General features: G+C 56.0%; 2 protein-coding genes across 2 annotated transcripts in view; both read right to left on the bottom strand.

The window, feature by feature from the left end:
* Nucleotides 1–60: 60 nt before the first annotated feature.
* MCOLN1 (mucolipin 1) lies at nucleotides 61–7,669 on the bottom strand. The gene is made up of 13 exons (XM_008580601.1): nucleotides 6,859–7,669; nucleotides 5,842–6,009; nucleotides 5,599–5,764; nucleotides 4,728–4,836; nucleotides 4,377–4,473; nucleotides 4,090–4,189; nucleotides 3,707–3,813; nucleotides 3,438–3,587; nucleotides 3,201–3,302; nucleotides 2,755–2,877; nucleotides 1,968–2,183; nucleotides 373–500; nucleotides 61–264 (listed from the first exon to the last, which is right to left on the bottom strand). Exons 1-13 carry the CDS (start codon nucleotides 6,946–6,948, stop codon nucleotides 228–230), a joined length of 1,593 nt encoding a protein of 530 aa, XP_008578823.1. The 5' UTR covers nucleotides 6,949–7,669; the 3' UTR covers nucleotides 61–227.
* A 3,436-nt stretch (nucleotides 7,670–11,105) lies between these two features.
* Nucleotides 11,106–12,125, bottom strand: part of ZNF358 (zinc finger protein 358) — a 2,161-nt gene continuing 1,141 nt past the window's right edge. Inside the window, exon 2 of the mRNA XM_008580612.1 lies at nucleotides 11,106–12,123. Within this exon, the coding sequence (XP_008578834.1) occupies nucleotides 11,179–12,123 (945 nt within the window). The 3' untranslated portion in view covers nucleotides 11,106–11,178. The remainder of the gene's footprint in view (nucleotides 12,124–12,125) is intronic.

Below are 12,125 nucleotides of genomic sequence, written 5' to 3' on the forward strand. Positions count from 1 at the left end.
AAGGAGCAGGAGACCGACCGGTGCAAGGACTGCCCCTTCCGCTAGAATAAGAACAACGAGTTTGTTTTCCCGTTTATTTAACACCCACCCCTCCCCCCCAGTGTCCGACCCGACTGGTCCAGGCCCTCACAGGGCCCGGCAGGGATCCGGTCCTTAAAAGCAAACCCTAAAAATAAATAAGTGGAGGTCCCCGCAGTCCGGGGGCTAAAGTTCAGTGGCCGTCGTGGTCAATTCACCAGCAGCGAATGTTCCTCAGAGGCGTCCCTGGAGGAGAGGAGCAGAGGGCGGGGGCATCAGGTCTCTCTGGCCCGCTCCCCTTCCGCCTTCTCCCAGCTCCCAGCCCTCAGTTCGAACCGAGCCCCGGACTCGAACCTGCCGCAGCAGCAGAGGAGGCTGCAGGCTGAGCCGCTCCCGCGGCGGAACTTGCCGGAGGTGGGGCTGTCCTGGCACTGCGCGATGTAGGCCTGGAGCTCGCTCTCCTCGCCGGCACCGCCCGGGTGCTGGGGAGAGATACCAGCGGCCCAGCATGAGAACAGACCCCCGAACTCCAAGGCTCTTTGAGGTCTGCCCTCCCCTGCCGCCATCTGGTTCTCCTTGCTGTTCCTCCAACGCCCAGGCAGGCTCCCACCTCTGGGCTTGGCACTGCTGTGCCATCTGCCTGTTGTTTCCTGACCCCTGGGCACACACTGCACCTTCTGCATCAGTCTGATACCCTGCGCTAGACTACTGCTGGGCCTGAGAACAGCCTGGGTGCTCGGTCACATCTATTGAGCTGGGTGCACGTGTAGCACTGCTGTGGGAACAGGGTTTGAGTGACAGAAATGTGTCTGTGGGATTGCTGTATCCATGCACAGGGCGGTTAGGGAGTGCACACATCTGCCGTTGACATAGTACGTGGCAGGGCCCCCTGGCAGGGCCTTCTCTCCTCACATCTGCAGGGAGCCACCATCTTTTCTCCAAGTCCTTTCCAGCTACTATGCCTTTGCTTTGGCTGCCTCCCCAACCCCCCACCCCCGCACCGTGCTCTCTCCCTTGGGCTCCCATCTCTTCAATCTAGAACTCTCTGAGATAATGGAAATGTTAGATATCTATGCTGTCCAATATGGTAGCCACTAGCCACACTGGCTTTTAGGTACTTGACATGTGGATGGTGTGAGTGAGGAACTGAATTTGGAACTGTATTTCATTTTAATCAAAATCAAAATCAAAATTTATATAGTTACGGACAGAACATTCTAGAAGCTTTCCTGGACCCACTGTAATACCGGTCTAAAGCAGGGTTCCTCTGTAACCTTCTACACTTCCTTCATACCTCTGACCAATCGTCATTGGTCATATGTTGTTCCTGTACTATCTGCCTCTCCCACTGGCCTTGGACAGTCCGTGGACACCCAATTTCCCTTGATGCCCACACCTAGCACAGAGCTTGGCCCACAGTAGGCCTTTGGACATGTTTGCGAAAAGAATCCTGTGACCTGCCATCGGCACGTCCTGCTCAGTCTCCTTTCTCTCCCCTGACCCCTGCAGCCTGCAGGACAACCACCATTGCCAGACCCAAACGGCCCCTCCTGGGCCACCCTACTGGAAAAAGGGGTTAAGAGTATGTCTTCTGGAATCAGGCAGGCCTGGATTAAACCCGGCTCCACCACCCAGTAGCTAACCTTGTGCAGGTTACTGCAACTTTATGACTCAGTTTCCCTGTTGGTAAAGCAGACTCAGGAAACTTCCGGGCCTGAGCCCCACATTGAGATGCTATCGGTCCCACCCGTACCCTCAAATTCCGAGCCACTCTCTTTGTAGCTCTGGAGAATCAACCATATTCTCTCCCCAAGTCTTCTCTTCTCACCCTGCTATGTCCCCAAGCCCCCTTCATGGCCAACTCCAAGAGACCCGGAGCCCAAGTTTGGGGTTGTGTTGGACCTCAGGGAGGCAGGCCAGGTGGGGGCGTGTGGGGCCGCATGGCTGACCTTGATGGTGTCATAGGCGCCGGTGATGAGTGCAATGAAGAGACTCAGCACCATGTAGATGAAGAGGCTGATGAAGGAGTAGAGGTAGAGCTGGGAGAAGAGCCAGACCAGGCTGCTGCGGCCCTGCTGTGCCTGCATCGCCGCAAACGTCACAAACATGTCGTCCCCGTTGATGAGTGAGAACAGGCACTCGGACACCATGGACAGCGAGCGGAACTGCCGGCAGGGCAGAGGGGTCAGAGGGAGCCATGGGCACAGCCAGGGGCTGGCATCACGGCAGGGTGACCACAGGTCAGCGGGGATAGTGGGCAGAGTACCAGCAGTCACCATAGGGAGGCAAGGATCATAGTGTCAAGGTCACAGGGTCAATGACAGGTTCCCCAGGGGTCAGAGGAGCCAGTAGATAGAACTGTAGGTATAGCAATGTGGTCAAGAGAGGGTCATTAGCAACTGTGACAATGATAAAGTCACAGGGTCAATGTCAGGGTCACCAGAGGTCACAGGGGACAGGACAGAGTATCAGGAGTCACAATGGGGTCATCTGGGGGTCATGGTATCAATGTCAAGGTGTCAGGGTCAATGTCAGGGTCACTGAGGGCCAACGGGGACAGAGAACAAAACTGCTACAGACCTGCTGGTAAGGCACCAGGGGCCAAAGTGGGTCATGCAATATCATCAGGTCTGGAGATACCAGGAGTCAGAGGGCTTAGAGAGTGCACTCAGGGCAAGGGAGCCAAGTATCCTTGGACTATAGGTCAGGAGGACCCCCAGCCCTGGCAGCCCCTACCTTCACGTGGTAGGGCCCCAACACGATCCAGCCGCAGAAGCAGTAGCCCAGATAAATGACAGCCACACAGCAGCAGAAGCGCATGACGCTGGGCAGGGCCACCCGCAGTGTGGCGATGAGAATCTGTGGCGAGGCAGAGGGGGGCCACATTCAGAGTGCAGCTACAACCTGGCTTGGCTGTAGGCACCCACATGGGGGTGAAGCAGGCAGGCCTGTCCTGAGGGGGCTCCAGGGTACCCCAGGTCTGGACTCAGAGGGGTGGGCTCTGGTGGCCCAGGTGCAGGGACAGGTATGTCTGGGGTGGGCAGGTATGAGTAAGAGGCTTGTGACGGGCCACTGGCAGGGCCTGGTGAGTGTCATATGTGTGTGGATTGATAGGGGGGCACGGGGTGGCCACTTGGAGGGCCTGATTCCTCCCAGTCCCGGCCCATGGGTAGGAGGCTCACGTTGTACTTGTGGAAGAATGTCAGATACCGGATGACACCAACCCAGACGAGCAGCGTCGAGGTGCCCAAGAGGATGCTGCAGACGTCATAGCTGGCCAGGTTCTAGGGGTGGGAACAGTGTCAACCCATCTGGGGGGGATGTGGCCCCAGGCAGGCATTGGCAGCAGGGAGGAGACAGGACCTGGGGAATGAGGCAGCATAGGGACCCAGGGGAGGGCGTGCATGGGCAGGACCCACCTTGGCCTCGATGCCAATCTTCATGAAGGTGCCTGAGATGGTGAGCACGTCGCTGGTGACCAGCAGGATGTACCAGCCATTGACAAATTCCAGCCGTTCCCACAGGCTGATTACCCGTCCCCGCTTCCGCCACATGAACCTGACAAACTCCTGCAGAAGGCAGGCAGGGTGAAGGCCTGCCCAGGAAGTGGCCCCCAGCCTCCGCCCCCTACCCTATGGCTCCCGCGCTGGGCAAGGCGGGCCCGGTACACAGGACACTGGGGCCTCACATTCTGCAGCAGGAAGCCGCGGAGCAGAGAGCGGGCACAGAGCAGGAAGGATAAAGAGCAGGTAAGAATGACGACCACATCAAACAGGAGCCGGAAGCTGTTGTCTCCTGTGGGGAGGGGGGCAGCGGGTAGGGCCCAGGGTGGTATGGGGCCCGGGGAGGCCAGTGCTGGCGCCAGGGCAGGCTGAAGACCCTGGGGCTGCATGGCTAGTTTTCACCAGTCAGTCAGTCAGGGTGAGCCAGGATACCTGGTAAGCACTGATCTGGGGCTCAGGAGAATCCAAGGGCAGGTTGGGGCCCCTGGCCAGTGCTGGTCTGGGGTTTGGGGGGTCCCTGGTCAGCCCTGCTCTGGGACTCATGGGAATTCCTGGGTCAGGGGCTCACCGTGCCTGAAGACACTGGGGTGCTTACACTCCTGGATGTGGGCCTGGGTCTCCAGGCTGATGGGGACACGCCCGCTGTGCGCCTTATTGTCAAACGTGATCTGCAGGGCCAGGCAGGGCAGAAGGGGGCAGAGTAAATCTCAGCAGCCCCAAGCTCCAGATCCTCATGACGGATGGTCCGGCCAATCCCAGACTTCCCCATCATTCCCATGCTGGCCTCAGCCAATGGTCCCCAGCACTGGCACTCAGGAGCCCTGTGGGCCCCTTAGATCACAGGAGGGTCCTCACCAGGACGCTGAAGGTGTAGCAGTCTGGGATCTCGTTGTTGATGAGGCTCTGGAGGTTGATGGTCTTCAGCTGGAAGTGGATGGTGACGTTGATCAGCCTAGGGAGGAGGCTCGGGTGAGGGGCATGGGGCCCTGCAGGTCCCTCCCCGCACCCCTGCCCCGCGCTGACTCTGCAGCTGGCAGAGGAAGTGCTCGCACAGCAGGCATCAGTGTGGCGACCCCTGGCCTCCGCCTGTAGGGAAGTGGCTGCTGGGGCAAGAACACCCATTGTCCTGCCTCCCCCGACCCATGGCCCAGCCCCAGAGCGGCCCCCTCGAGCGAGCGAGCGAGTGAGCGAGCAAACGGGCAGTACTTGTGGAATTTGAGTGTGAGGTTCTTGTAACTGGAGCTGCCATCCGAGAGGGTGAGATCATCACTTGGGGGCCCTGGGGGTCGCTCAGGGGGATCCACCTGGATGCAGTCTGAGGACAGGGAGTCAGGAAAGGGCCTCAGGGGCGTGGGAGGCCAGGCTGGTCCCCCAGAGTCCCCACCAGCCTTCTTTCCTGCTTCACTTCCTGCTTTGTCCTTAAATATTTGCTGTTTCTCCCCAGAGCGGGACCTGGTCTGACCTATTCCCTACGGAAACCCTAGGGCCTGGTGCTCTGAGGGCCCCCCAAATGTATAATGAATGAATGATATTAAGAAATAACACATAGACTGGCTGGTTAGCTCAGTTGGTTAGAGCACAGCCGTATAACACCAAGGTCATCGGTTTGGATTCTTGGGTTGATCAGCCGCCAAAAAAAATTGTTTTTAACAAAAATAAAAATAAAAAATAACACAGATGCTCCTCGACTTATGATGAGGTTACATCCTGATAAAATCATTGTAAGTTGAAAATACTGTAAGTTGAAAATGCATTTAATACCCTGATAAACCCATTGTAAAGTCAGAAAATTCTAAGTCGAACCATTCAAAGTCCAAATGCTCCTTGGCTTATGATGGGGTCATGTCCTCATAAGCCCCTTGTAAAGTTAAAAAATCTTAAGTCAGGGGCTGTCTGTAACTGGTGTCTACACATCAGGCATCATACTAAGCACACCTCAAATCATTAATGATCACGGCAACCCCATCTTATGGATGACCAAAAGCTGGGATTTTAATTTTAATTTAATTTTCACTTTAAAACCATTCATTCCAGCATCCCAGGCTCCCAACAGCTAAGCCCCGCCCTGCCCACTCACCAGTGACAACCATTGGGTCAATGTCAAAGGTGTCATTGGCTGGGTCCACATGGCCATGGCGGTAGTACCGTTGGCAGAGAGCCAGAGCTGAGCTGTTGGCCCAGGGGCCACCTCTGTCTCGGACATAGGCATACCGGCCCAGTGACACATCGGGCAACACCAGGTACTGTGGGCAGAGAAGAGGAGATCTGTGAGCCCCGTCTGCTCTCCGCCACCTGCCCACCCACACTGGCCCACCCGCACCTGGTCCACAGCGTAGAATATGGCCTGGTAGAGCTGTTCCTGCGTGTAGGCTGCGAAGGTGTCGTCCGCCCCATCTGTGTAGCCCAGCAGGAAGAGGTGTCGGAAGGCGATGGTGTTTTCTTCCCGGAATGTCACAGCCAGCTGGTTGCTGAGCCCGAACAGGATGAGCTGGTGAGAGGGGCAGGGGAGGTTGACACTGCTGGGATGGGGGTCTCCGTCAGGGCAGAAGAGAAAAGAGAGAGCCCCAGAGACTTCCACTGGGGGGTCGGGGTAGGACCCTCTGAAGGGGACCTATGCATTTTTTGGCTCGATTTGATTAATTTTGCCCTCCTCAGCCCCCAACCCCTGGCATAAGCTCACACCACACCCACCATCATGTCCCCAAAACGCAGCACACAGTGGACTCTCCTGTATCTCATGGCAGCAGATAATGTTCATTAAGTGTTTACTGGGTGCAGTGTTCTGTGCTAAACCCAAACCTACAGCGTAAGTACCATTACTGGAAAGGGAAATTAGAGGTGTGATAACACGCCCAAAGTCACAGCCCTAGACTGGAAGCAATCACTCAGGGCAGTGGCTGAGTCTCATCTACCTTGGGGTCCCCAGAGCCTAGCACAGGGCCTTATGAGAGAGAGAAGACCAACTCTCTGCTCAGCCACTGGGTCTGATCTCTTTGAGAGTCAACAGGACGTCAGACTGCCTGGGTTCAAATCCCAGCTCCCAGCGCTCAGTTGCTGTGTGACTTTGGACAAGTCCCTTAACCTCTCTGAGCCTCAGTGGCCTCACCCATGTGACGGGGGCAACAGCAGTTGCCAGGAGACTGAAGGGTGCTGATGAACCTAAAAGGAGCAGCTGAACACACAGATCTCAGGTGGTTCTTGGCTGGTTAATACTACTGTCATTGTCATTATGCTGCTGTGAGAGGTCAGAACTAGGCTCCCACTCCAAGACTCTCCTTCAAGGAGAAGAGCAGCTGCGGGTGGCATTCTGCTGGGGTCCCTTCTTGGCTGGTCTCACCTGCACCGTGACCACCAAGATCTTGACCACCTGCAGCATCAGCTTGCAGGGCTTGCGGCCTTTGGCCCGGAACTTATCACAGGGACTCATGAAAAAGTACTTGAGACGGCGGCGGAGATCTTCCTCTTCTGGAAGGGTGGGAGGGGCTGGCGAAGCCCCCACCTGGGTCCCATACCCAGGGTTGGGGGTCAGGAGCCGCTCGGTCTCTGTAGGAATAGGAGAAGGTAGTGGGAACCAGGCCTATACAGCCCCACCTGTCCCACCTCCCCCCACCTTCTTGCCCAACAGTGGAGGCAGCAAAGGGCCTCTCCTCATGGCTCCATGCTCCAGCCAAGGAAGAACTTTGAGAGGTCTAAGAAAACCCAGATAATCTGCAGCGTTTTATGGATATATGCAGCAGTGTTGCTCAGAGATTATGAGTTGGTGTTTGGGAGACAAAAAGGCCTGAGCTGATTCCTGCCCCTAGTGCTCACCAGCTTGGACAGAACACTCAGCCTCTCTGAGCCTCAGTTTCCTCATCTGTAAAATGGAGCAATAATCATCTCTCATGGGGAAGCTGAGGAATTGATGCTTATAAAGCATGTACGACAGGGGCTGGCATAGGGTAAATGTCAGAACATTCCATCAATGTTCCTGTTGTTGATTTGTGGGGGAGAAAATGAACTACTTCCGGTGGCTTCTCATAGGGCATTCCAGACTCCCGGGCTCCTCCCAATTCCAGTCTCCAGGTATAAACACAGAGCTCGACCCACATTCCAGTTTTTTCTGAACAAATACCCAAAGGACAACCTTCATGCTCATCATAACTTGACCCATCCAGATGACACTCTCACAACCCACAGGCCTGGAGAAGGGGTGACTGACAATAACAGTAACAATGGAACACCTCTGCTGAAGACTTACCACCAGCTCCTGGAAATCACACAACCCTACAATCAAATCCCAGACCTGACACTTCCTGGTCAGGTGGCCCTGGACACCTCTCTAATCCTCCATCTCCTTATCTGAAAAGTGTAAATTTAAAAAATCTACCCCTAAGGCTGAGATCCTGAAGCTGCTCTAAAAATTCAATGAGATAAAGCAGGTAAAGACCTCAATAATTCTTCAGCAAACAGAAACTGTTCTAACCACCGCTTATTTCCTTCAAGCCTGAGTTTCAGCAACTGCTGGGGTCACAGCCGGCCACAGTAGCTCAAAACTGCCCCGACACACCCTCATCACTCCCACTGGGAGAACTCTTGCTTCTTTCTAGGGCCTGGCCCCCTGCCTGGAAAAGCTGTCAGGACAAATGTTAAACCCTGCCATGCAGGGAGGGACCAAGCTCCTGCCCCTCCCTTTGGAGTCTGGATGATGTTGTAGTTGTTTACAAGCCAGTTGGGAGAAAGGCCAGAGGGCAGGCCCTGTCTCCCTAGCTGGGATCACAGCTCACCCACTCCAGACCCTACCAACTGGGATACCTATCAGGAGCCTCCAGCTAGCTCAGGAAGAGGAAGCCAACACAAGGGGTCTTCCTCCAGGCTCCCCTGAGGGGGGCGTCCGAAGGGGCTGGAGGCTGGGCCTGAGCTTAGGAAGGCGGAGCTTCCAGGGGTTTGGAGATCTGAAACTGTTCGTCGCCTGGATTCAAGGAAGCAATCCCTCCAGCTCTCCGCCTGAGTTTAGGGAAGCTGAGCTTGGTTCTCCTGGATTCGGGAAGGGAAGCCTGGGAGGCTCCCGTGCAGGTTGGAGAAGCTGGTGCCCGCTGTCTGGTTCCAGCAAAGTTGAGCAATCAGAACCTAGGCTTCGTGCTGCCAGTTCCTCAGTCGGTTAGAGCGTGGTGCTACTAACATCAAGGTCCAGGGTTCGATCCCTGCCCCTGCCAGTCGCCCCCTAAAAGATTTTACAAAGTAGCACTTTCCCCCGCACCGGGTAGCAGCAAAAAAAGAAACAGAACCGAGGCTCCGATTGGAAATCCTGGGAACCTCACTGCCCCGAGTCGGAGAAGCTAGCCGCCCGCCCGACTTCCGGTGGCTTCTCATAGGGCATTCCAGACTCCCGGGCTCCTCCCAATTCCAGTCTCCAGGTATAAACACAGAGCTCGACCCACATTCCAGTTTTTTCTGAACAAATACCCAAAGGACAACCTTCATGCTCATCATAACTTGACCCATCCAGATGACACTCTCACAACCCACAGGCCTGGAGAAGGGGTGACTGACAATAACAGTAACAATGGAACACCTCTGCTGAAGACTTACCACCAGCTCCTGGAAATCACACAACCCTACAATCAAATCCCAGACCTGACACTTCCTGGTCAGGTGGCCCTGGACACCTCTCTAATCCTCCATCTCCTTATCTGAAAAGTGTAAATTTAAAAAATCTACCCCTAAGGCTGAGATCCTGAAGCTGCTCTAAAAATTCAATGAGATAAAGCAGGTAAAGACCTCAATAATTCTTCAGCAAACAGAAACTGTTCTAACCACCGCTTATTTCCTTCAAGCCTGAGTTTCAGCAACTGCTGGGGTCACAGCCGGCCACAGTAGCTCAAAACTGCCCCGACACACCCTCATCACTCCCACTGGGAGAACTCTTGCTTCTTTCTAGGGCCTGGCCCCCTGCCTGGAAAAGCTGTCAGGACAAATGTTAAACCCTGCCATGCAGGGAGGGACCAAGCTCCTGCCCCTCCCTTTGGAGTCTGGATGATACACCTCGGCCGGAGCAGCACGCATGCGCACCTCAGCCAAGCAGCTCACGTAGCCGAAGGCGGTCGCGAGGTCCTAGCGCCGATAGGTGTTGGGGAGTCGGGGGATGGGCTGACTCTGAGTGTGACAACGACTGGCCCCCCCCTGGCTCACTGTCATGCTCCGCGTGCAGTGCCCACCTCGCGACTTCCATGTCCAGAGCTTGACCCCTTACCCTCCGCAGTGTCCGGTGATGACCCTGCTTCCTATCCCAGGGCTGCCTTCCTCCTTCCTCTCTGAAACACGTCTGCCCCTCTCATACGGACCTTCAGCAAACCCTGTTGCCTAACTACGTACCAAAAGGGACCACTTATCCCCACCCCTATTGCCCCCAGCCCAGAGTCCTTCAACATTCCTGGCCTGGACCCTTGCAGCAACCTCCTCCCTGATCTCAGCCCGGCTCCACTCCTCCTGCTCCCTCCACTCCAATTTCCACCCAGCAGCCAGAAGCTTCTTCAAAGAATAATTCCTATCCGTCCTCTCCTGCACCTACCATTGGCTTCCCGTTGCTCTGGAATGACAAGCAAACTCCGCATTTCAGTCTACCAGACTCTCTGGTCTGCCCCAGGAGTTCCTCCCACAGCGCATCTCTCAATGGCCCCAGGGCCTTTGCACAGTCTTGCCATGGAGCATAATGGTTAATTATGTAGACTGTCGCTGTAGAGAGCAGACAATGTGGGTTTATTTCTTTTTTCTTCAATTTGGGTTTAAATCTAGGTGCTGCCTTTCTGTCTTCCAGAGTCCCTGAAGCTCCATGTGCCTCAGTTTCCTCATTTGCAAAATGGGGACACTCAGTCAGAGTTAACTGCCTCCTGGGACTATTGGGATAATTAAATGAGAGAATGCAAAAGCATCGCACAAGGCTGGGCAAACAGTACTGGTTATTTTTAGTTGTTACTGGGATTATAAAATCCTTCTTGGAGAAAGCTGCTCCCCCCGCCCCCATCTAAATCAGAAGTCTTATTTGCTTCCTCTAGAATGTATCATACTCTGTAATTACTCCTTAAACATTTCTGGATTTGATGTATGAGCTCTATCAGGGTCAAAGCCATGCTTGTCTTGCTCCATGGTGAAACCAAGCAATCGAGATGTTAGTTGAACATTTAAACAAACAGCCTCCCTTTGTCCAGTGGTTGTACCTATAATGGGGACTTTGAAGAGCAAGGTGTTAAAAGAGAAGATGGGCCAGGGCTGCCCCCATGGTCTCATATCAGGCTCCACCATCAGCTCACTAGACTGTCAACATGCCAGAAATTCCAGCATTACTGGAAAAGCCAAAGGGAGGGTATCCTTCTCAGGCCACCTGTAGGCTGAGCCTCCACTTGACTAGAGTGGCCAGAACTGGGGGAGCAGAGAGTGGTGACTAGTGGGACAGACTGCTGTGACACCTTGTGGGGGAAGCTGGGAAACCTGGAGGATGTGGCTCCAGGGCCAGAGGAAGAAGCCAGGACACTGGCTCCAGACTTGTGGCTGGCCAGGCCACACCCTCGTGTCCAGAGAAAGCGCAAAAGGCAAGCGAAGACACAGTGGGGGGCAGTGGAGGATTTTACTAACTGCATGACACACAACTTCCCAGGCCCCGTGGATGCTGGAGTCCCCTTCAGCCATCAGGCCCCAGCAGGGCCCCTTGCTCCTGTACCCACTCAGGACTCTCGCCGGTAGGGAGGGCTGGGCTGACAGTGTCATGGGTGGGAGAGCAGGGGTCAGGGTGGGACTCAGGGTTGGGGTCAGGGCTGGGCACAGGATCGGGATCTGGGCCAGGACCAGATTCATGGTCAGGACTGGGCAAAAGGTCAGCATCGGCATCATGCCCAGGCTTAGGGTTGGAAGATTGGACAGGATCGGGGCTAGGGGGGGATCCGGATCCAGAGAGGGGTTTGGGACTGGGATTGGAAAGGGAGCCCAGCACAGAGCTAGGGTTAGGGCTACGGCCAGAGCTGGGGCCAGGGCTGAGGCCCAGGCTAGAGCCGAGCACAGAGACAGCATCAGGACCCAAGAGGGAGACCTGCCCGGGCCTCATCATAGATGCAGGGCTCAGCCCAGGCCCGAGGCTCAGGCCGGCTGCAGCTGCAGCAGCTGCAGCGGCGGCGGCTGCAGCTGCCGCGGCGCCCTCATGCACCCGCTTGTGCTTGGTGAGGCTGGAGGCTTGGCCAAAGGCCTTGCCACAGAGCTGGCAGCGGTAGGGACGCTCGCCGGAATGCACGTGCAGGTGCTGCAGCAGCGCCGAGCTCTGCCCGAAAGCCTTGGAGCAGTGCGGGCAGGCGTAGGGCCGCTCGCCGGTGTGGATGCGCAGGTGGTGCTGCAAGTTGGAGCTCTGGCCGAAGGCCTTGCCACAGTGAGGACAGCGGTAGGGACGCTCGGCCGTGTGCGTGCGCTGGTGCTGCAGCAGCGCCGAGCTCTGCCCGAAGGCCTTGCCGCACTGCGGGCACGGGTAGGGCCGCTCGCCCGTGTGCGTGCGCAGGTGCTTCAGCAGCGCCGAGCTCTGCCCGAAGGCCTTGCCGCACTGCGGGCACGGGTAGGGCCGCTCGCCCGTGTGCGTGCGCAGGT

Source organism: Galeopterus variegatus, unplaced genomic scaffold (assembly GCF_000696425.1).
Source record: "Galeopterus variegatus unplaced genomic scaffold, G_variegatus-3.0.2 Scaffold2133, whole genome shotgun sequence".
Classification (NCBI taxonomy): domain Eukaryota; kingdom Metazoa; phylum Chordata; class Mammalia; order Dermoptera; family Cynocephalidae; genus Galeopterus; species Galeopterus variegatus.